Here is a 24,196-nt window from a genome sequence, read left to right on the forward strand (position 1 = left end):
ATTTTACTTGTAACATTAAAAAAGGCCCAGAATTTGTGACATGTTAAGTTTTGTTGTCTTATGCACTTATTTTTCTTGAAATAAATAATACTTATTAATTTTAGGTCAAGTGATGGTAAACTGTGGAAACATTGGTCTAATTTGACAAAAGAAAAAACTTAATGGTTTTTATTTTTTTACGCCATCAGCACCATTTTCTTGTATTTTTCATCTGTTACTAAGTTAAACGTGTATAAGCTTAGCACAAACAGAACTCATCATGGAGAGTTACTATCCTGCAAAAAACCTTATGTAGCTAGAATGAATGAGGATTAAGGAATAGAATGGTTAAATATTTGTGCACCACGTGTAATTTTTCTAAAAAGCATTTAACAGGAGTGTGGAAGTTATTACAGCACCTGCTTTTTTATAAAGACAGTTTTGTGCCTCATGTATAAAACAGAATGCACAGTATGAAGACAACAGAAATAATGTTCCAAATTGCCAATACTTTTATTTCATGGACAAATTCAAACAGCTATAATAGGATTAAACAAGATTCACAAAATAGGACAATGAGATTCCACTGCCAAATAAGACAAATACATTATTTCATTTTTTTTAATCAGTTACTGTTTCAGTGGTTGTGTCTAATGAAACCCACATTCCTGAAAGTCCCTGTGCCAGTGAAGGTTACCAACCAGCTGATTTTTAGACATTTATGTAATAGGTGAAGCTCCAACAGTAATAACCATGTCCACAAACGTATCACACCGATTCATTAAGCTTTCATTATTGGCGTACTTTAAAATGAACCTCATAAAACTTTACACATCATAGCCTCATCCTTTAACTCTGTCCCTTTGTCTGTCAGAGGTAAAACAGGCTTTAAAAGGTTAGAGAGAAGAGTGTTAAAAACGTTATGGACGCTGGTTCTCCCTCAGGGCTGGCTTTGGATGTGCCTGCGCAGCTCCTGGGCTTTGTCCCTCAGCTCAGGCCTCGTGTCGGTCTGCAGGGTCGACAGGGAGCGCTGGAGCTGCTCACGGCTCTTCACTGATACACAGCCCCACTGCTCGCTCTCTGCACGCACGCACACACACAGGTTCATGAGCAGATCAAAGACAAGCATGTGAATGGGGGGTATACAGTTTAAAATCATGGTGTTAGTCAGGAGGGGGGGATTTCAATTAGAGCTGATGGTTGTGATTAAAGCTAGAATGCAACAACAGATGATATCATGCAGCTAGCTGTGAAAATGTGCAGATATAGATATTTTTTCCACATACTGTACGTATGTCAGCCTGAATTGTTACATGAAACGAGGCACGCCTAAATAACCATGCAAACCCAGAATTCGTCAACCTTGGGGTCGCCTGAAATGTCTAGTAATTGATAAAAAGTAATTACCGATTACAAATACATTTTTAATTCAAAGTAAAATACAACATCTTAAACAATTATATGTATTCTATACTTTCACTTTGTCAATTATGAATCTAGTTAATAAAATACAGTTAAAAAAAATATCTGAGCTGGCACAACTTGTCACTAATCCTGGGTACAGTATAAAAACATGGTCAAAAAGTAATTCCAAAGAAAAAAAAATGTCTTTAGGGTCGCACGGAAGTTCTTGATATCAACCAAAAAAGGTTATAAACATTGTGCCAACTAATTCTGCGCTAGCACCTCCGGGAATAAGAACGGAGTTTTTTTTTTAAGTTTAAATTTCTTTTGCATGTATACAATCTCATGCAACCAACATAAAGGTAACAAATAATGTGTCATTTATTTACTTTTTATTATTATTGATAATAATAATATTAATGTGTCTACGACTAACACTAAGGCTTCCTGTTATTAAACAATTATAGCAACATGAAACACACCTGCCTCTACAGATAAATTGGACTCAACACATACTATATTCTATTCTATATTCTACACACCTCAGTAAAATCAGTGCATTAAATGCTTACCTCCAGTTCTTTTAACGATTAGATCCACCACTGACAAGGCCTCTGTCCTGACGGAGGAGTAATTTTTGTTTTCTGGAGAGGAAATACAACACAAATGTTGATAAAATATGAAATAAATAAACTGGGGATTCAACGCTTTAGAAATGGTGAAGCTTTAACCTAATGGGTAGGTGAGAGCTGCACAGGTTTCTGTGAGGATCTGTGACAACGTGTCGACATCTTCACTGCCTTTGTCCAGTAGCAATAACCTGCAAAAATAAATAATAAATAAATCAAGAGCAATAAGCTTGACTGGACATGTTTATTTCATCCTTTGAATAGAATAAACTTAGAGATTTACAAAGCGCATAGATTGGGCTCCGTGTGGTTCTTACCCCTGAAAATATGCCTTCATAGACTGAAGAACAGAGAGCTGGACTTTCCAGGTGCTCAGTTTGAGCTTCTCACACATCAAAGTGCAGACCTCCACCTGGAACTGGGCTGCACAAAGACCAGCAGTTCACATTACAATGAATACATCTGTGAGGTTTATCCTTCAATATGGTTCATAACTCCATTTTCTACACTCCTATTCTCTGTGGGTCTGCAGATGCTTCATATGGATATTAATATTATACCTAGCACTAACTGATCAATCGATGTAAACAGTCATGAAAGAGAAATCATTGCCAACTGAACTGGTAATTAACCTTCTGAGGTGCAAACAAAGATGTAGATAGATATGCTGAGTCGTCACTTACTCTGCGTCTGTGTGTTTCTGGGCCAAGTTTTTCCGAGAGTTTCGAAGGCACAAAGCAGAACCTCAGTTTGCAGCGCTTTGTCCTTTGCATCTTTTTCATCTTCATCATCATCCTGCCGTGACCTCAGGGACACACCTCCGCTCTCAGGACAGCTCTGTTTCACATCATGAAGACATGCAAAGAACCATGAGAACAAATCGAAGCTCATTCTAAACATCAAAGATAAGCAGCTACACTTAAATAAATTATAATAATTAATAAAAAAACAAACTAAGATAGAAAAAAAAAAAAAACTATAAAAGGGATAAAACAAGGGATTTAACCTTTTTAATCAGGGGGAAAAGGATTGCAGCCATGTCAGTAAAACGGTCCTCCTGGGTGGCGTGCAGGACATCTCCAGTACAACGCAGAGCAGCTTGTTTGTACACCAGACTCTCTTTGTGACACTCCTTTATCACCACATCCAACACCTCAGAGACGGTGGGCTGACCACTGCAAGGTTTCTGCAGCTCGGAGCTGAAAGATCCCCCAAAAAATACACCAACATTAGTGAAGAAAGGACAAATAAATTGGCAACAAGAGAACTTCTCACTTCTAACCTGCACTTAGACACCACCGATCCAATGGCTTTCAAAAGCTCCTCCTGAAAAAAACAAAACCGTTTGCTGAATTCTACACATTTCTACATTTAAAGTTAAATTCTTTGTTTTTTTTCTTCAGCATAGGGACAAATGTTACCTTTCCAGCCCAGGTGCGTCCAGACAGTCCCTGCATCAACGCCGTCAGCACCAAACCCAAGTGTGGCGCTACCAACGAGCCCGTCTGTTCCTTAGCAACAGTTGCCATGGCAGCCGCACCCTGAGCCTTTATCTTCCAGGACTGGGACTGCAGAGCTTTCTGTGTGATGGCGATCAACTCTGTCATGTATAGTCTGATTCCTCCAAAGCTCCCTAACAAAAGACATGTTTGATGAGACAAACATGAGCAATGGGCAAGCAGCTTAAATCCTATTAAGTTTGGATAATTTGCTCAATAATTGCCATTTTATATTAATTTCCTTTAGTTTTATAGTTGAACTTTATATATAAAACCATCATGACTATCATAACGGTGCATTCTTTGTATCAATGGCAGCTTGTTCTTTCCCACCTGGAACATGTTCCTGCCACACTTCAGTCCACAGTGTTGCATCATGGCTTTCTCCTTTCTCCTCCTCAGGCCCAGGAGCCTGATGCATGCCTAAAAAGGCCAGAGGCAGGGCCACGCCTGCATGGCTCTTCAGCACATCTGGACTGTAGTGGCTGATGGAATGCACCGTCAACGCACATGATGACTTATAAACAGGTTCTGAGTAAGGAAACAGAAGGAGCAGTCAATAAATGACCCTTTGTCGAAAAGCATAACCTGATCAATGTTAAATACACGGCCGTCTCACCCTCTCTCTCCAAGTACCAGGTGTTAAGCTTCAGTAGTAGTTTTTCTACGCTGCTGTCTTTTGCAGTCTGAAAAAACAAATGTCAAAACTGCATTGTCAGCATTCATTGTTGATAGGTTACAAAGAACAGTGTATCCTTACCCTGACTACGTGTCCCAACGCAAAGGCAAATGCTTTCTGCACAACAGTGCTCCTGTCATGGACACCATTTAGCAGGGCACTCATCAGTTTACCTGACAAAGACCAAAAAGCACCATGTGTTCAAAGCCAACACACACACACGCTGAAAGATCATTTAAAGGTATATGTATACACACCTGAGTACGGGGTGAGGTCCTGGGAGCACTGCACTGTGAGGGAAACAATTACACTTGCACAGCCTCCCTGTGTGGAAATGTCAAACCTCAGTGAGTCAAACTTAGCACACTGGCAAAAAAATGCAAATATTAATCAAATAAAGGTGCATAGAAGCAAAAAATGAATAAATGTTCTACCTTTGTTCCCAGGCCAACTCCACTCTTCAGCAGGTCACAGAGCTTAGGGACCAGTTCTCCCAGCACAGAGACATCAAGATGCTGTAGACACTATAAAAGGGACGGACAGACAGATTTTATTGAAAAAGCAATGGTACCTTATTGTATTAAATGTAAACATTCCATTTAAATGGAAGAACATGTAAATGGCAAAGTTATTATTTGGAACATGAGCTAAAGCAAGAGAGCAGTTACAAGGAAATGGTTGAAAGCAGAACCTCCCACCATTGTCTAAGATTTATGTGATGGGAAGATATAATATACCCTGAAAGTTGAAAAAGAACAATTTTTACAAGATCTCAAGCAAATGGACTGAGTGCGTTACACCAATCAGATCTGATTTGACTCAACTTTGGGTGAGCCGACCCAATTTATTTTTGTGTGAGGATTTGATTGTATGAGGGGCTGTGCAGCGCTCCCCAGTAACGTTTTTTCATTGTTCTCACTGGAATGTTCAATCCGTAAAAGGAAAGATAAGCAGTATGGACAAAATCACCAGGATTTTCTATTTCCATCATTTTCTGTCTTGAATGAACTCAAGCCTGTATCATTGTAATTAATTTTTGTGATGGAAGTTTGCTTTTCTAAATAAAATGAGAATTAAAAAAAAAATACAAAATTCTAAAATACCAGATAATGCACCACCACGATTTAAAGATAGCGTACAAGTAATAATAGTAACTTGGCCTTGGTTAATCTGTTTTGCTCTCATGGATAAGCAAGTATATACACAGTTTATGTAGCCTGTCCTACATAAATAAATCGAGTAAAATAAAAAACCAAACAAAAAAAATGTTTAACTTAACCCTGAGCTCAGCATTTATAACTGTATGCTGTTGTGGAAAAGATAGAAATCACTGCCTGGAGGCGTCGATGGGGCCACTCACAATTTGATGCAACATACGACCTTCAGAGCATTAAAGTAACTGAATATTTCCATATTAACTCGGCATAAACAGGCTGCTTGGTGGTAGTTTTCATTACATTTGTGTGGGTGCCTTAAAGCACATAGGACCAAGTTTTAAGTGCATGTGTAGAGAGCTTCCATCATTTTGAATTAGCTGTAACAGGTAAAGTGGGAGTGGCTGTCTATGTGATGGACTGGCATGCTGCTCAGTGTGTATGCAGCTTTATACCCAGAGTCAGTTGGACTGGGCTCCATGTAGAATAAATGACTCGCTGTGTGAATTTTGAACCCGATCATGGCTTTTGAAAAGATGTGGAATAATCACAGCAGAGCTTATCACAGTGGTTCCCAACCTTTTATTTTATTTTTATATCGCAAATATCTGGCAACCCCAGAGACATTTATTCTCATTCTTATACTGGATTTTATGTGAACTACAGATGTCCCAATACAACTTTTTAATTTCAGATATGATACCGATATTGCAGCCTTGCGTCTCTCTCTCTTTTTTCTTTAATAAAAAAATAACGTATTTTGAATTGTGGAATGTTAGAAAAGTATTGATCAAGTGATCAACAGAGAACAACAGTCAGCAACAGTAGGTATGAGAAAAACTGACCCATTTATTATTAACCAATTGGTTACATACATTTTAACCTTCAACACAATATCTACAGTATTCTACAATTGAATAAAATTTAAAAAAAATAAAATAAATTTGAGAAAGAAAAAAAATTTAAAAAAATGAATGAATCCGATATCCAATATTTGTTTTCAGGCCAATATCGGACCGATATCCGATATCAAATCAGGACACCCCCAATGTGAACTACATTCATATTTGAGAAAGTGACAGTTTAATATATTTTTCTTAGAGACTGTGGGGGTAAAAACTAAACTAATAATAATAATCAACAACAACAAAATCTATTAAATTCTAATCAGTATTTTTTTTTTTACCAATTACTAGACATTTTAGGCAACCCCATTTTATTTCTTGCAACCTCACATGGGGTCACAACTCCAAGGTTGAAAAACGCTGGCTTACCATGTTGATGGTCTCCATCATTGGAGATGACTTGGCAGCACTCAGCCTAGCAGCATCCATGGCACTCTGCAATAGGAGGAAACAAAACAACAACTAGTAATGATGGGAAAGTTTGATTGGCGTGAACTTACAGGCTTGGGTGTTCGTGCAAACAAATGACATCACCTTTTCCTGCTCTGTGGCTCTCAGACTGAGGTAGTTCAGGACCTGAGGCTCCAAAGTGCTAAGTGCCTCCAGCAGTGCTGGGATGAGGCGAGAGGCATGAGGCTTTAGTCTGGGACCAGCTGTTTTACTGATCTTCACCAGGGTCTGAATACTGATGGAGGGGCCGATGTGGTTCCGAGAACATAACAAACAGTAACATAGCACAAATCAGAATGTCTGAATGAGTAATAAAAATGTGTCTTGTATTGATTTGAAATGATTTTGGGGCTGACACCACACTGACAACTACAGACATTTTTCTTCAGAAATCACATTTAGGATGTTTTGTGATGAAAAAGCAAGTTGACATTCACAGGATCAGATTATGACCGTAAGTGTTGCCACACAAAGAAAGGAGGACACAGTGAAAACATTACCTAAGTGAGCGGACCTCTGAGACACTGCTAACTATGCCTTTTTCCAGCAGTGTGGGTAACATCACTGCCACAGTTCTCTGAGCTCCAGAGCCCGTAGACTCACACATGCGAGTGCACACCTGTCCACAAATAAAGTAATTCATTGTGTGTACACCACAAACGTTTATATACACACAAAGCTCACAGTTAGAACAATATCACATACCTTGCTAAGAGTTTTCAGAGTAAGATCTGCAGCTTTCCTCACAGACTCCTGAAAAACAAATGTTCTGAAATCTTTCAAATAACAAATATGAAATATTTGTTTTGTATTTAACCTCACTTATCTAAAACCAATTTACCAGTGATTAATTAAAACATTGCTCTCTACCATTTTTATACTCACCTTAATGTCATCAAGGACTCTGAAAAGCGTCTCCCATATTTCTGCAAGGTGATCAATCAGATCATCTGCTGAATGGCCACGGATCAAATCATTTAGGGCCAGACAGCTGGAAGAAAAACATATTTTTACTGCACAATAACTAAAAATTTTTTCAGTAAAAGTGTATTTTTTTAAATTAGGAATTAAACTTAATTTTTTAAGTGAGAGTTTGTTTGTTTTTTTTTTAAAGAGGTGTATTTATTTATTTTTTTAACAGTGAGCCTGAACCTTACAATGATCAGAATGCCTCCCTTGGAAAGTGTTGAACTCTACATACTTTTTATTTTATTCTATTTCTAATATTATTTTTTATTCTTATAAGGAAAAAGACAAAAAGAGGAGTATTGAGGTCTCGTTGTATTTAAATTGGCTCAAACTTGTTATGACTGTATTATGACCAACATGTACTACAACAAATACAGATGGAAATGTATGCATTGCAATACATCAATATATATATATATTTAAATTATGAATTAAACTTAAATATTTTTGAGTAAGAGTTTACTTTAACGAGAAAAAAAACCTAAAAGATAACTATTAACCGAGACAAAATTCATCTGAATAGTGAATGCAACAGGGTTATCAAAAATGATTTTTAAAATGCTGTGTTATGTACCATCCATTCATTTGACAATCAAACATTGTGCATGTTTGTGCCTTTAATACTTATAGTGCTGTCCTTTCATCAACTGCATATTGATTTTTTTTGTTTACCTGGACTCACGCACTCTCCAGGTGGGACTGGTCAAATTAGAAATAACATCCTGCAGGATTTCCTTAAGATGCTTATCCACCTAGAAAACATCACAAATATCACACATAGCCACATTTATAAGACCAATATAAATCCATTACTACACTAACGAGCACTCAACAACCAGCTCTTACCAGGGTCTTATCAGTGACTAAAGCGTCCCAGATGCTAGTCATGGCCTGGCGAACGCTCAGGTTAGGGTCAAACTGGTAGCGATACAGACGAGGCACCAACTTGGGTAGGAATGGAGCCAGCTGCTCCCCAGCTTTAGCAGCGATAATGTTGAAACCAAAGGCCGCACCCTTTAACAAGTAACAGGAAAAATACTGTTAGCCAGTAGCATACGTTTTAAAAGTCACTAAGGTCAATGTGTTGGAGCACAATAATTACTCTGCGTGAGTTCCACATGGCATGATGATTGGCAAGGTTCATGAATTTATACACTAGATCTGGTTGGTTCAAGTCGCTAGCCAGTGAGCAGAGTTCCTTATAGGTGGACAGGCCGTGACTGTTCAGATACGTTGAATATAAATAAAGGCAGAATGCTGATAAACACAGAGTGGACACAAATTATCTGACAATCATTAATAGTCGGTGTTAACGTGGCTTACCCATCAGGCGTTTTCCCCAAACCTTCACCTTGGAACACTTCAGTATCTTCTGATACTGTATGTTTGAATCTTTTCACAAAAACAAAGCATTTTTAAGACAATTTCATCTTCCCAAAGTCCCATTCATACATTGATAGCCCATTTACCTTTTGCCTGTCATCAGTGTTTCCACGAGCATGGACACCAGTTCCTGCTGGTCGCCCTCATCTCCCATTTCATACACAAGCCCAAGGCCTTTAGATGCCACATCCTGACTCAACTCTGGTTGACAGAGAAAGGCAGTTAGATAAATGATGGCTGTTTAGCCATCTTGTGTAGACAATCAATAATGCGCATCAACTGATAGATGTAATAAGCAGACAAAGACATCAATTTAGATTGATCATCTTACCATCTGGATCTGACAGAACAGAGATAAAGGCCACCTGAATCTCCTTCAAATGGGACTGTTAAAGAGTAAAGAAGAAGAAAAAAAAACAGTTTAAAATGATTTGATGCACGCAAAATAGTAACTAGTCAATCTTCTTTGTTCACTTCATTTAATTCAACTTTATTTATATAGCGCCAATTACAGCAAAAGTCATCTTGTAGCGATTATTAAAAACAAAAAAATTCTGAAGAAAAAAACCAACAATTTGACAAACATGCATCAGCTACAGTGGACAGAAAAAAACTAATTTTTAATGGGAAGAAATCTCCAGCAGAGCCAGGTTAGAAAGTCATCAAAAGATTAAAAAGCTATGAAAAAAACTTATTACAAAAACAAATACATTTTCTTTTTTTTTTAAAAAAAAAAAATCACACCGTAATTTGTTTGTGCTGACTGAGTGTCTTGACGAGGGAGAGCAGCCAGATGCAAGCTGCCTGTCGGACATGGGGGTTCTGGCTCGGTATGTATTTGGACAAGATGGAGTTGAGGACCCAAGGAACAACATCATTGTCTTTCAAATCTGACAAAAAGTAAAAAGTTTGTTAAGTATTTTTTTTGAAGGAAGTACAGCATTTAGTAAAGATCACAAAAGTCAGTGTAGCATGTAAATATATTTCAACAAAAATACTTTTAAAAGTCCTGATACTGTGCAAACAGATTCAGGAAGACAAATATGGAAGCATATCTGTACCAGAATGAAATTTAAAATGGATTAACAGAAATGCTTTTTCATTTTCAGAATATAGCTGCATTTCTAAATGATAAATAAAATGAATAATAAATAATCCAAACTACATTTTAATTTTCTTCTTCAAGGTTGCTCATTTTGTAACTTCATTAAAATGATTACATTTACGTTTCAATTTTCAAAAGATGGCCCAGCAAATAGTTACCAAAATGTAAAATTTGAAAATTAAAATACATTAGCAGAAACACTAATGCATTAAAGGTTTTAGTTGCCTTATTTGATTCATAAATCAAATTGGTAATAAATAATCACAGTTGCATTTTCATTTTCTTCTTCAACACTGCTCATTTTGTGACAACTAAAAAAAAGCAAAGAGGTCATTGCATTTTTGTTTTCATGCCACACCCTCCGCGAAAAGTGCAACATAATTCAATTTGACTTCTCAATCCCAGTCGGCGCAGCAGAGTGACGTTGTTACATGAGACACGTCAGTTACCTACATTAACCTTTATTAAAATGCAAATAACTGCCTGGCATTTGTTTTGCATATTAACCAGATTAATTCATTAAAATTCAGAGATTAGTCACTTAGGAATGTACAGTTAATTAAATATTACAAACAAAAGCATAAAGATATTCACCTTGTGGGGGGCTGTACTGGTCAGCTGGGCAGACCCACACATCTCGAGCAGATACAGACTTGGTCCCTATTGCAGCACAAGCGATGGCCTCTCCAACAGAGAACTGCATCTCAACTTGCTTAGCCTTGAAAAGTGACAGAAGAGAAATGTGATGCATGAAAGCCTCCTCTGAAAAACTACAAAACAATCTGGAAACAAACAAGCTTTTACCAAAGGTGCACAGCTAAAAATACCTCATAATGACTTTTGATAGAATAACAATAGATCTTCCCAATAATGTATTTTATACCTCCACAGAGTCCATGAGCCCCTGCAGCAGCTTCTTTTGGTGGGGAAAGTCTCCATCTCCCACAGGAAGGTAACCCAGAGTCATGACTGCACGTTCCTTCATCTGAATACAAATGCAAGAAGATAAACTTAGCTTTGATCACTAAGAAAACATCGGTATTTCTAATAATATAGAAGGAAATGTCTGAAACTTAGTGACACTTGTTGATCTCAACCAATGAGTTGAGAACCTGTGCTGTACAACATATGGTGTTATCATACGTTATTGATGTGTACACATTGCTGTCAGAACAAGCTAATAATAACTGCATTACTAAATTTGTACTGCTGTTGTTGTTGTTGTTGTTGGCCTGGACAAAACAATGAAAATAATTTCATTTGGTTAAATACAGACCCTGGTCATTTGCCACCTGCTGGCAAAACATGTTAGGGCAGTGTTTTCTACATTATTGAAGGAATACAACTTCCACTCAAAGATGAGTTGGCTAAGTAGCTAGCATGCTAATCACCTTTTGACTTTCTTTGCCAGACGTGATCCGTGCCAGGAGGTTTTCCACAATAGACATTTTGGTGAATCCGTCACCCTCTGCTGGGATGAGCAAAGGGCCGTTACGCCCGATATCACCCAGTGCTGTACATGCAGCTACATTCAGCAGTGGACTGCTGCTGTCTAGGGAGGAACCTGAAAGGATATAGAAACAAGCATTACTCTACAAAGCTGTACAATACAGTAAAATTTACAACAAATCATTTTGTTAAAGAAGATGGACATACAGTATGACCATTGGGATCATTCAGAAGACAAAAATAGATTTTACATCCCATTGTTGTAGAAAAGGGCGACTGGCAGCCCAGGTGCCAAATGCGGCCTTTAGAGGCAGCACAAAATTTAATCAAAGTAAACGCACAAATACACAAGACATCCAAAAATAAAAACTAGAAGAAAAAAACCAACAAATAACCACAAATGTACCTGAAACAACAAAAATAAAAAAATTAAGTAAATGACAACCAAAATACAGAGGCTGAACAACACACAAAACCACACAAAGAGAGAAAAACACACAAAATAACAAAAATACACAAAATAACCTAGAAAAGACACACAACCCCTTTTTCCTCTCTGTGTTAACCCTCAGATTGACCCCAATGTGATAAAAGTTGCCTTTCTATGCTTTATGGAGGTAATACAAAAACAAATGCATAGAGAAAGCACAGAAGACATCACACACCAATTGTTTTGGTGACCATCGCAACCAATTCATCATCTTGATGGGGGGAGGCACTTTGTGTTGATTCTAAAGACATGGGTGACTTCCTCTTCCTCAGGTTCCTTCCAATAGCACAACCTAGAGCGATAATGGCTCCATGCTGAGCTTCAGGACTCTGAATGTAAACATTTTACACATCATCAGGATGAATATTGATAATCCCTAAATATATACAATCAAAAAATTGGGAAACTTTCAAAGATAAAAGGACGTACATGGGTGTCTTTGGTGATTTTGATCAGGTTCTGCACAGCGGTCTGCTGCTCATTGCCAGTCATGCTAGAAACCACCAAGGCATACAGCTGGGCAGCGAGTTCCCTCATTTCCTCCTTACTAGTCGTCATCAAACTCTGAGGGCAGAAAAAAGATTTGTTGTTCCATCAACATTACCAGGAGGACAAATTATTAATCTAATAGAAGCTAAATATACATTTTTAGCTGGCTCCTAATTTACATTTTGTTTACATAGTTTCACCTGAATAGCATAATTTTATATGTTTTAGAAAAATATGGATAAAGACTTTTTCTAAAAAGTAAAAACAGAGCAATTTAAGGATGCTCAGTTAAATACTAAGACCAATCTTCTCCTAGTACTACGATAATCATCTCTCATTAATGACAACACAAGGATGCAGAAGGATAAGGGAGACATAGAGATCAAGACATATTGGAGGCAATTGTGTTATAGGAAGAGTTGCTGCATTGAACGAGTGCAGATTAATACATTTTTCATCACTTTGTTCTAACAGAATAAAACAGGACAGCGATGCAGCCACAGTGGATCAGTTAAATGCTAGAAAATATTTTCGCAGCCAAGTAAATAATTTATCTATTTGGTATAAAAGTCCATAGTTTCTCTCCATATATCAACATCTGAATATATTTCTACATTTATATCACCCAATACCTGGAATATATATACATTATGTAGCCTAATACTTACTTTAATCCAGTCAATTTTACCAGAAAATCTCGGGGCCAGTTTTTCTGGGCAGACCGACACCACCTCCAGCAGACAGTACATCACTGGGAGTCCTGAGGAGGACATTTTTAAAGAGATCAATATTTGTTGATGTACACATTTCTTATAGATTATTTCCATTCTGCTAAACTACACTGAATCCTGACCATCATCTAATGTTATAAATACCACTACTGTCTCAAAATACCACATTTTAATGTAAAAAAATGAATAATCAAACATATGTAAACCTACAATACAACTGGCAGCATTCATATTATCATTTTTATCAAGAGTTAATGAGTTACTGCCACTTTGTAGTAATTTTCCAATGATTCTAACTTTCTATGTTTACTCTACATGGAACATCCGCTTAGCACAGGTGTGGTTTATGACTTAACTCTACTGTGTAAAATTGTTTTCTGTCTGACCCACAAAAACAAACAAACTTGTTATTTTAGTAACCACATTACAGGAACTAGGCAAATTCTTCTAAAATATGAAGAACCTGCATCACCTCCCATTGCAGAGAGCAGCTGCTGCATCAGATCCATGTAGATGTGTATTGGATTTGCCTCAGAGCCCTTGGACATCGTTGTTTGAGAGTCGGACGACAGGAGTGTGTTGACGTAGCGAGCGATCGCGGGACTCTCGTCTCGCATGTCTGAGCGTGAAGATGTGGGTGTGACCCCAGCGCTATTAGCCAAACACACCCTCAGGTACAACATGGTCTGGAAAAAAAGGGATAAGTCAAATCAAACTGATGCGAGGCAGGAAACGACATTAAAAGATGATCTTATAGAAGATTATTTTATATTATCAGACACTTTCAATTTACTGGTTAAAAAGGATATGGTTAAATCCAACCAGTTAGCATTTACCTCTCCAAACATGGCTGGGTTGAAGGGAATTGTGGCGTTTCCAATTACACACTTGAGTGAACTCTTCATTGCTTGAACTGCCTGATAATAGCCAGAAAGAGAACAAAGAGGGTTTAGTGCTTATTCAATTGAAGGCCAATTTGAAACAAGAGGAAACTTGTATAGAGTCTTACTTTCTCCTGGACATAGACGACCATGTCAGGAAATGAGGGCATCCGCTTTGCTTCCGCTTTTTCTAAGCTCTTCTTAGGAAAAACCCTCAGCACTTTCTGGGCTTCTGCTGAGACCTCCTCTCTCCTGAAGTACAATAAAAAGACACACAGGGCCTTTCAAGAACATAGATTCTCTTAGGATTTAGGAGCTCGACATATCTACATATTGTAAATAACTGCAAGAGATTCAAAAATGAATGGAGACTTCAGAACCATCCAAGTTCTTTATAAAGTCAATAAAGTGCCCCCAAATCTCTTCGAATATATATTGCTTTGTCTTATGGATGAATGTTATCATTGGGAGGCACAAGGTCAGGTTATATTTTTCTAATTTAAAGCAATACATCTCTTTACCATCAATGAACTGAAATCAATAAAAACACTTTCTGCTTTACTAAATGTATGTTTATACAAATTAAGAGCCAATTTGAATAATTTGGAATCCAACGTAATATGTTTAAGAATGACCTTTTCCATTATGTTTCTCACTTATACCCAAAAAGTTTTTATTTGACTGCATTCCCACATACCATGTATTAATGTACTTTTTAAGCCACATTTTATACATATGTCTGGTATGTTTCCATTGTTATTTCACCAACAACTGAACTTACGAGTCTCCAGCGGCCAGAAGAAGCAGGAATCTTGATGGCACGTGATCAGGAGCAAACACTGTGCTGGCAAACTTTGTGGCCACCTGGCGAACTTGTACCTCCGGCTGCCCCGGGAAAAAAAAAAAAAAAGGATTAGACTCATAGTGAGAGCTTGGACTTGTCCCCCAAAATGTTCAATAGGAACACACTTTTATTATGTATGTTGCAACCAGGGCCTCCATCAAGTTCAGCTGTGCCCCCTGTAAATTGGCATATGCTCCAACCATCATTGACAAAGCCTCCTGAATGGCAAGGCGAACATCAGACTCCTCCTGCAACATGAACACAACAGATTAGAAACATCTACAACACAACATAGAAAAGCTAGGACAGTGTATTCTATTCCATTTATTTGTTTACCTCAATGAACATGACACTTACCTTGCACATAGACTCAAAAAACTGCTGCACAAGTGCAATATCCTTTGTAAAAAGTTGTGGCATGCGACTAGAGGAGGAAAAAAAACAGTTTATTGGGTTATCTATATAACAAAAACAGAAAGACACCAAAAAAAAAAAAGATAACTTCAAGTTACCTTGAAAGTTTTCCAACAGCAGAATATGCAATACACAGCACTTTAGGATCCTGTTTGCAAAAATGTCAATCAGTAGGTTTAAATCAAACTTCACTAGATAAAGATGCAATTCACAAGTAGTGAGATCACTATTTTACCTCCTTGTATTCATTGATGAGCTTGGTCAGTCCATTAAGAAGCATGAGTCCCAATGGTTTATTATCATCAGGACATCTGAAAAACAGCAGATCCATTTTTTTATTTCTTTAAGCATTAAAAAACTAATAAAAGAATTAGGACTGTGTTAAGGGAAAAAATGTGCGCCTTACACCATGCATATGTGATGAACGAACTGTAGGGTGAGCGAAAGCAGTTTGTTGTTGGTGTTCGCTCCAAACAGACCATCATACACCACCTTGAGAGAAAAGTAATATAACATACCTGTAGGGTTATGCTGACTTCCATACAGGAGTTTTGCAATAATTAAATGTTATTATTATTATTTAAAAAAAATATTGCGTGATTATTTCTAAATCTATCTGTAATGAATGACAAATACCTGAATATTAGCAGGAAATAACTCTGCAGCCAGGCGTGATCGCAAAAGATGTGGCAAGATCTTCAGCTTGACTCTTGTGCTCACTGGCTCATGTTTCAGCTCTTGTTTTATACTGCCACCCTAAAGCAGACAAAAAAAAAAGAAGAGCCCATATTTTACTAAGTATATGTACTAAATGTATTTTACTAAACTGATTGTTTATACCTTTGATTTGAGAGGAACATCCCCCAGATAAACCTTGAACATCTTAATGATGATTAAGGGATGATTCCAATCAATAATGCTGAAACATAGCAAGAAAGTGCACAATTATGGAAGCCATACAAAAGCAGTCTGACCAAAATAAAACTGAAAATAATTAACATTTTTCCTTTCAAGAGACTAAGTTTAAATCAAAATTCTACAATAATTTTACACAAAGATCATCATTCACAATCATTTATACAATGACTTTTCCCCTCCATATTTTGTCCAAGCAGGAACCTAAACATAAAGGTGTACCATAACGTATCAAAGTAGGCAGTGCTGGATAACATCACACCTTTGTTTGCTCCTCAGCTCAAGATCTGCTGCAGTGGCCACACTGTGTCTGGTGTCACTTGATGCTACCACCAGGTGCACCACCGTCTCCACCTCTGGCACCTGCTTTGCCTCTATGAACTTCACTATACCAAGCTTACACTGAGGAAGAACAAAAACAAAAAAATAAGTTAAGACATATGCTACACACAGTGTTAGAACTCCATATTTTTATAGTGTCGAATTAATTTAGGACAAAATATATATATATATATATATTTTTTTTTTTTTTTTTTTTAGGTAAAATGTTGGTGTGCTTAAGGCTTCCAGGTAAAAAAAAAAAAAAGAATAAGGATTCAATATAAACAAGCAGCCACACCTGATGATTGTGTTTGGATGAACACTCAAATGTTTAGTTGTTTTTTTAATAAGCTCTTACAAATTTTTCTACAACTAATACATCAATAAATCATCACAGAGACAATATATAACACTTCGTAGAACATGATAAATAAATAAAACATGTCTATCGATTTTTAAAAACAAGAAAAACTTTAATTTATTCAGGCTTTGTGAAGGTCATAAGATCACTGAAAATATTTTCCTTAATGACAAAAACCAACAACTATGAAAACTAATGCTTCATGAATGCTACCTGCTCAAGCAGCTCCGCATTCCACTGAGTTTCTCCAATCACTCTCTTGGCGGCGTAGACGCTCATCCCTGGAGGAGGCTGAGGGAGACCCTGACCACTGGCTGACACTGACCCGTCCCCTGAGCCTCCCTGGGAGGAGGGAGGAGGTCGAGTTGGAGATTCATTCAACACAAACCTAAAAAGTAGGCATCAGAACAAATCAAATTAACAACTTACGTTAAAATATTCATGAAATCCATGCATCCATTTATACATTACCACCACTGAGAAGGAACTCACCCATAAGGCATCAGCAGAACATCCAGCATGAACTCCAGCAGCAGGTTCACCGTCTTCGGCCTCTCTGTTAGGTTAAAGGGAGGAGAACTCTTGGACGTGTCTGTTGGATACTTCATATGGTAAAGCGCAGGAATCAGCAGGTGCATCAGGCTGGAAAAACATAACAAAAGAAAGCAAAAATAAAGGAACCAAAAAAAAAAACAAACAAAAAAACCCACAATTCAATAAGTAAACAAATGATAAAAGATATGCATTAAAAAAAAAAAAAAAAACGCAACACATAATCATCAAACAAAACAAATGGTAAAAAACTTTGTGCATTAATTACCACCCGAGTCGCGTTCAAGCACTTAATATCATCAGCCACATTTACCCATGGAAAGCATTAATCTATCATTGAGTAATTCTAATAATTTTCATTATACAATATCATAGAACTGTAAGACTGTGGTGAGTGTGGCCTCTGCCAGGTGTATAGGTGAGAGTGCCATGGCGTTGGTGTGTGTTGTGAACAGAGTGCATTCAGAATACTGGTAGCAGCTAGTGAGGCTTTTAAACAGGGAGTTTATCATATTGTAGGATTAAATGCAATATCCCCCACTGCTCCCACCACTCCAATACTGTGAGAGTTAACCTGGATTAGCACCAGTGTTTAGCCCCAGGAAGCAGTTTAAGTTCTACCCTCAGCCTCCCAACTATGAGCTGCAGGCTGGTTGCAATACCTAAAAATAATCCAAACGAGTGCATTAACATTCAGACTTGAAATTATAGCCAGAAGAGACTTATTTCTTGTTGTTCTACAAAAATCCTAGATTTCATGGAAAGCAACCTATACCTATTCCGGAGTGACATATACTCTGGAAATTACAGACGTGTTTTCTCACCTGTCTTGCTGTGGCTGAGGCTTTTCTTCCATTGCTGTGAGGAGAGTTGGGGCCAGCTCACACTGTTTTCCCACCTCCAGTCGAGGGTAGCCCATTTTTATATAGATGATGGTAAAATTCTTTAAAAAAACAAAAAAACTCTAATGTAATTCAAATCAAGTTGTCACAGTCAAACTCAAAGCTAAACCTTTAAACAAAATGCTAAGTGACTCAACTTTACCTCAACCCAGTTTCAGAGCATTTTAGGATTATAAAAAGTTGGAGTAAGGTTTTATTTGTTTTCATTTTCTAGATTTTTCTTGTAAGTTGGCACCATAGTAATCCCCTAAAAAATGGTAAATAACTTTTGGAGTATAAGTAGTTGGTATCATTTGTTGACCTTGTACCTGTAGTTGATTTTATCTGCAGGCTGTACTAAAAGACCATAGATAATACTAGAAATTTAGAAAAGTAACTTTCTTTAAAAGTCCTTGTAGAGCAACCAGGAGGAGGAAACACGTGGTCGACTGGCAGACACGGTGGCAGGAATAAACAACTTAACGTCACAATGTGGCTACTCTACATGGATTGTATTTTAAGGTATCAAATTGCTCAAAATAGCACTTTTAAACAAATGTGTGCACATTTTGCGTGTCGGTTATTCAATAAACACATTTTATGTTTTATACTTTTCGACTACAGGTATCCTTTAAGTGTTCCTTTGGGATGAAAAGCAAAGGAAATCTTACTTTGACATAGTCAAGGCAAAGATTTTCATTCTCATTGATTGGGAAAAATCTATTACAGTCAGTCAGAGCATCACTGGCATAATAAATTAATTTAAACTTGATGGAATCAATGATTTAATTTGAGCACAAACACACTGTACTAAACATAGACATATTTAAGCACTCTGTAGATTTCCAGAAAAAAAACCTTGTGTCTAAAATTTCATGTATTCATTAGCTTAAACATCTGCTGTACAAGATTTCTTACCGTAACAAAGGAAGCAGCTGCAGGGTCTTGGTACTGCACCAACAGTGTTTCTACTGGTAGCTGAATCTTTGGTCGGCTTTTTATCCTCTTGTTCAGGTGAACCAGCAGTTCCATTACCTAAAAAAAAGTGCAACCAGTGTTAGTTTAAACTGCATAACACGCAAAGAAACCATATGGTTAATAACATTGTCTCACATCTAGAATATCGTGGAATTGTACAAAGTTGGAAAAATACACAGCTTTATATTAAGGTCCTGCCTAGTAACAATATAAAAAGAGAAAAGCATGCACTGGAATCAGAGAAACTGCCTGCAGAGCTCAGCAACAGGATTGTTTCAATCACACAGATATTGGGAGGGATACAAAATAAAAAAAAGAGTGTGTAAGAACCTTATGGCCACTGTTATTCCCACACGGCATCCCTACAGTTCAAAGTTCTGCAGGGATAAACATAGCTACCACATGCTGCTCATTTTAGGCTGCAAAAAAGCATCCCCTTAGTGCAGAACACAGTAGTGCCCACGTAGATTGTGCAGAGTCGGGTCTGAAGGACTCGGTGAAAAACCACAATGCATGATGTGAAATCAAGAATATGTCTGGTGTGTCTGGTGGAAACCAGGAAGAGCTGATTGTCATCCCAATAAGGAGATTTATTAAAGACAACCAGATTGTGCTTGGGAGTGTTTTTCAGAAGCAGGAATTGGGAGACCCCAGAAACCCTGAAAAAGGATCGAGCAGGTTGGTAAAATGTATGGATGGAATTGGGAGATCTGTTAGAATTAGAGGATGGTTTAATAAAACAAATACAGAGAGAGCCTTGCCAAAATTACTGTTCCAAGGACTTCATGACCTCAGATGAGGTCGAAGGTTCACGCTGCAACGTAGCAATGAACCCAACCACAGTCAAAACAACATGAAAACCAGCACATGGATAATTGTCTACGCTGTGGATGGGCAAAGCCTAGTTTTTAGTTTAGTTTAGTCTTCATTTGAAGGGACAATGCATTGAGACCTTAAGATCATAAAAGACAGATGTTCTACACCAGAGTATAGCTAAACAGCTAGTTTCCATCTGTAGTCCCTGGTTACCTGTATAAAACATACAATAACATGGAATAAATTACAATGGTAAAAAATGTACAAGAACAATCAATTATAGTGATGTTATAGTTATTCACCAGATAATTTTCAAGAAAATGTTGTATGGAAGTTGTAATGACAGTAAAATTATGAAGATGAATTATCAAGAGTTGAGTGTTAAGTGGGAAAATAGCTTTAAATGGGAGACACATACTGCTGTAAAATGGAAAAAAAAAAAACACATTTTACAACCTGATCTGAACAAACATGAATCACTGTTATAGTATATTAACAACTAACTTGTTCATTCATATCCACTTTGGCCTTGCTACACCTAAATACTGTAAAATACTGCTAAATTTAAAAGCACAGAAGGGAAAGTCCTGATGTTGTCTAGGGAAGGAGATCAGCAACACAATCCTTACTTTCTTTCGCACCCCCTCCTGGACGCTGGATAGCTTGAGGAGAACAGGGGGGAGAAACTTGGAGATAATGTCCTGCAGCTGCTCGTCGGTCTCTGCATGGCCCAGGCGGAGAAACACGCGTTCCAGTTGATCTGCCAAAAGAAGAGCAACTCAATCAGCTTAGGCCTGGTACGATTATCAATAAATCGAACGATAAAAATATGAATTCTGACTCCAAACAGACTGGATGACATCAGTCTCAGCACCTGTGCACTTAATCCATAGCGGAAAGAATGTAATGAACTCTCGTCAGTCATCCAGTCTCTTTGTCTGTGTGAGGGGGAGGTGGGGCCATTCCAATTACAATGCTAATAAATACTCATGAGAAATAAATGTTTTTTTTTATTTGAAATGATGTACTTGCATTATTATAATAAATCATCATTACATTAGTGGTTAATTTGGCCTAAAAAAATGTTGTCAATGTAGTTTATTATGAATAATTTGTAGGACAATATATACTCCAGCAAAATGTGTTATTGTCCCAGGACTAATCAGCTCAAAGTCTTAATTCGATCACGTATTACTATCTCAATTTAGCATTACATGCAGAGGTCCCAGAATATGGAATTCACTTCCTCCTCATCTGATCAATCTTTCCCCGTGCTGATTTAAAATTTAGATCGAAAAACTACTAATACTAATAAATAAACAAAACAATGGATGCTTTTTCTACTGTTATTCGTCTATTTTTTTGCTTGACTTTATTTTATTTTTTTCTCTTTAGTTAAAGTTTAAATGTTATATCAATAGCCCTCTTCTTCAAACCCTTTGAGGGTTGTTTTTTTTTTTTTTTTTTGGGGGGGGGGGGGGGGGGGGGGGGGGATCGGGGTTCCAGGCATGACCTTAAAGCACTGGTTCCCAAATGGTGTGCCATGAGGCAAGTCCGGGTGTGACATGGGATTTTGTGACAACCATACATATTGCAATATACAACAACACATTTTTTTATTTTTTTTTATTTTTTATTTTATTTAATACTTTGTATGCACTTTAATACAGAGGCAAACTCAATACCATTTTTTTAAATATATATGTATTTCGTTAAATGTTTCATGAGTAATATAGTCGTCTTTGTCACATTTTATTTGGCATGAGTAAATAATTAAGCACATTTACAGATACTGAACATGCTATGAGTGATACCACGTGTTATAAAGACTATTATGCACGATAGGTGCGCCGTCAGATTTGTACTTGTCCTTTGCTGTGCCTTGGCCACAAAAAAGTTTGGGAACCACTGCTCTAAAGCAGCAATTCTCAACTGGTGAGTCGGGACCCAGAAGTGGGTCGCGGACCTGTACTGGGTTGGTCCCGGACAGTTGGTCAACAATAAATAAAAAACCCAATGTCTGTCTCATGTTGGACTTGCCTTTTATTTGGAAAGAAACTTTTCTTTTGACAGGCATGCTGTGAAATGCATGTTGCACAGGAAAATATATAGATTTATGTTTTTTTTTAAAATATTATGTGTGTGTGTTTTCAATAGCTATTTTTGAAAAACTGAATTTGGTTGGTTGAATTTAAAAAATAAAAAAAGTGGGTCACGATTTAATGACCGTGGCAAAATGTGGGTCCCAGTTGAGAACCCCTCTCTAAAGTGTATTGATTTCCAGTAATGTCTGTCCACTGTTGATATTGTTGCATTTTAAACTGTGCCAAATAAAAAATGAATTAACACTTCTAATCTATTCCATCCATAGATTCCAATTTCCAATTAAATATTCATTAAAATTCCTCAAACAAAATGTATGCTTCGAATATAGCTGTTGTGCTATGATCTGCATAGTCTTTTAAACATTTCACATGATTTCCAGGGGAACATTATATAGAACAGTGATGATCATAATTGATTTTATAGCTGAAACTTCCTTTAATTGTAGCACTTTGTTGATCCACAGCTCACTGACACCAATGTATCTTTTTAAAACTTAGCAGACGGACTACGTAATGTATGTTAACGTAACTTTCTCTTTCGTGTATGACTGGGACTTTAACTGGCTGCCAGTGAAACCAGTTCGTCATCGTCCAAACCCACTGCGTGTAGGTCCAGTTGGTGTGATGAACCAGACCTGTCAGCCTTTATGGAACCAGCTTTATACTCAACAACCACCAGCTAGCTCCAACTGTCAATACGCATATTTCAGAGTCTGTCTATTCAATCTCAGGCTTTTGCTAAAGTAGTGACACCCTCTGCATGTGAACTAAAATACACCAAATGTTTAATATGTGAGCACAAAGCAATAAAGTTTGGCTACATAAGCCAGTTTATGTGACAGTTTCATTTAGACCATGACTGGGCAAACGGCCTCTGACGTTAGCGTATTAGCTATGGAGCTAGTTGTCGGTACATTGTTTTTATTTTAACTAGAAGCGCCTTTAACTAAACTTAAAAACATAGAGGACATACTGTCGATATGTTCTACCCTTATGCGTATTTTTCGACTTTTAACACCGCACACACACGGGCTTATATATTAATAATAGCTAATAACGCAGAAAGAAACTTACTGAGTTCATCCTGGGCAGCCATGCTTGATGAAAATCCACAGCGCCACCTCCGGTTATTACACGTCACTGCACATGTGCCTCAACATTTTTTGACAGCGTCATTGTGTGAAAATCATGTGTTTTTGTGATTCTAATGTGACAATGGTTTTAATTTTTTGTGATTTTGTTTTCAGAATGCCACGTTAACAAGTGGACATATTTGAGAGTTATTGACACTAGAGGTTCCCAAACAGGGGTACGTGTACCCCTAGGGGTACATGAGCACATTGCAGGGGGTACTCAGTCAGGAAGATTACACAATTCATTTGAAAATAATCAGGAAAGGTTCCCAGTTCCTTTTTAGGTTATTGTTTGGACAAATTCACCACAAACTAACAGCACTATTGCTCAATGAAATATTATATTAGTTTGTAATTTATTAAAACAAGACTATTTTATGCTGTAGAGGCCATTTTATCACACTTATGACAATAGGAGACAATAGTTAGCCACATTTTACAAAGGAGACCGTACTTATTTACTATTGAAGTAATTACATAAAAGTGCATGGTTTTTTTCCACTTTAAATTCTAATCATTGTTTTGAATTAGTAGATTAAGCCTTAGGGAACCAATGTTCTAGACACAGTTAGGGGTTTAGGAGAATCCACTGTTCCACAAATGAAAAAAAAAAAAACATATAAAATTATGGAGAGGGTACTTATGATATGAAAAGGGAGTACACATGATTTGACAAAAAT

The 24,196-nt window shown here is 37.3% G+C and overlaps 1 protein-coding gene across 1 annotated transcript; it reads right to left on the minus strand.

The window, feature by feature from the left end:
- Positions 1 to 473: 473 nt before the first annotated feature.
- Positions 474 to 23,479, minus strand: ecpas (Ecm29 proteasome adaptor and scaffold). Its single transcript, XM_028449683.1, has 49 exons — positions 23,458 to 23,479; positions 20,908 to 21,038; positions 19,403 to 19,519; positions 18,428 to 18,546; positions 17,544 to 17,693; positions 17,265 to 17,439; positions 16,632 to 16,771; positions 16,295 to 16,373; positions 16,091 to 16,210; positions 15,861 to 15,946; positions 15,690 to 15,765; positions 15,553 to 15,602; positions 15,398 to 15,464; positions 15,166 to 15,288; positions 14,978 to 15,081; positions 14,325 to 14,448; positions 14,152 to 14,232; positions 13,788 to 14,001; positions 13,253 to 13,344; positions 12,525 to 12,659; positions 12,271 to 12,424; positions 11,548 to 11,720; positions 11,040 to 11,141; positions 10,751 to 10,874; positions 9,796 to 9,941; positions 9,383 to 9,437; positions 9,138 to 9,252; positions 8,992 to 9,060; positions 8,771 to 8,888; positions 8,515 to 8,682; positions 8,341 to 8,420; positions 7,585 to 7,690; positions 7,405 to 7,452; positions 7,200 to 7,318; positions 6,784 to 6,934; positions 6,619 to 6,684; positions 4,625 to 4,714; positions 4,448 to 4,514; positions 4,272 to 4,363; positions 4,131 to 4,197; positions 3,845 to 4,042; positions 3,434 to 3,645; positions 3,295 to 3,338; positions 3,019 to 3,211; positions 2,696 to 2,849; positions 2,330 to 2,435; positions 2,115 to 2,203; positions 1,956 to 2,027; positions 474 to 1,059 (listed from the first exon to the last, which is right to left on the minus strand). The coding sequence occupies exons 1-49, from the start codon at positions 23,477 to 23,479 to the stop codon at positions 920 to 922; spliced, it is 5,523 nt and encodes a 1,840-aa protein (XP_028305484.1). The 3' UTR covers positions 474 to 919.
- Positions 23,480 to 24,196: the final 717 nt, after the last annotated feature.

Source organism: Gouania willdenowi, chromosome 1 (genome assembly GCF_900634775.1).
Source record: "Gouania willdenowi chromosome 1, fGouWil2.1, whole genome shotgun sequence".
Classification (NCBI taxonomy): domain Eukaryota; kingdom Metazoa; phylum Chordata; class Actinopteri; order Blenniiformes; family Gobiesocidae; genus Gouania; species Gouania willdenowi.

Excerpts from the sequence above, each read along its gene's own strand:
- ecpas (XM_028449683.1), bottom strand. The coding sequence starts at position 23,479 with ATGGCTGCCCAGGATGAACTCA. Across the intron at positions 15,947-16,090 it reads TATTTCCTGCTAATATTCAG|GTGGTGTATGATGGTCTGTT; the intron begins GTATTTGTCATT and ends TTTTCTCTCAAG. Across the intron at positions 11,142-11,547 it reads CTGGCAAAGAAAGTCAAAAG|ATGAAGGAACGTGCAGTCAT; the intron begins GTGATTAGCATG and ends ATTTGTATTCAG.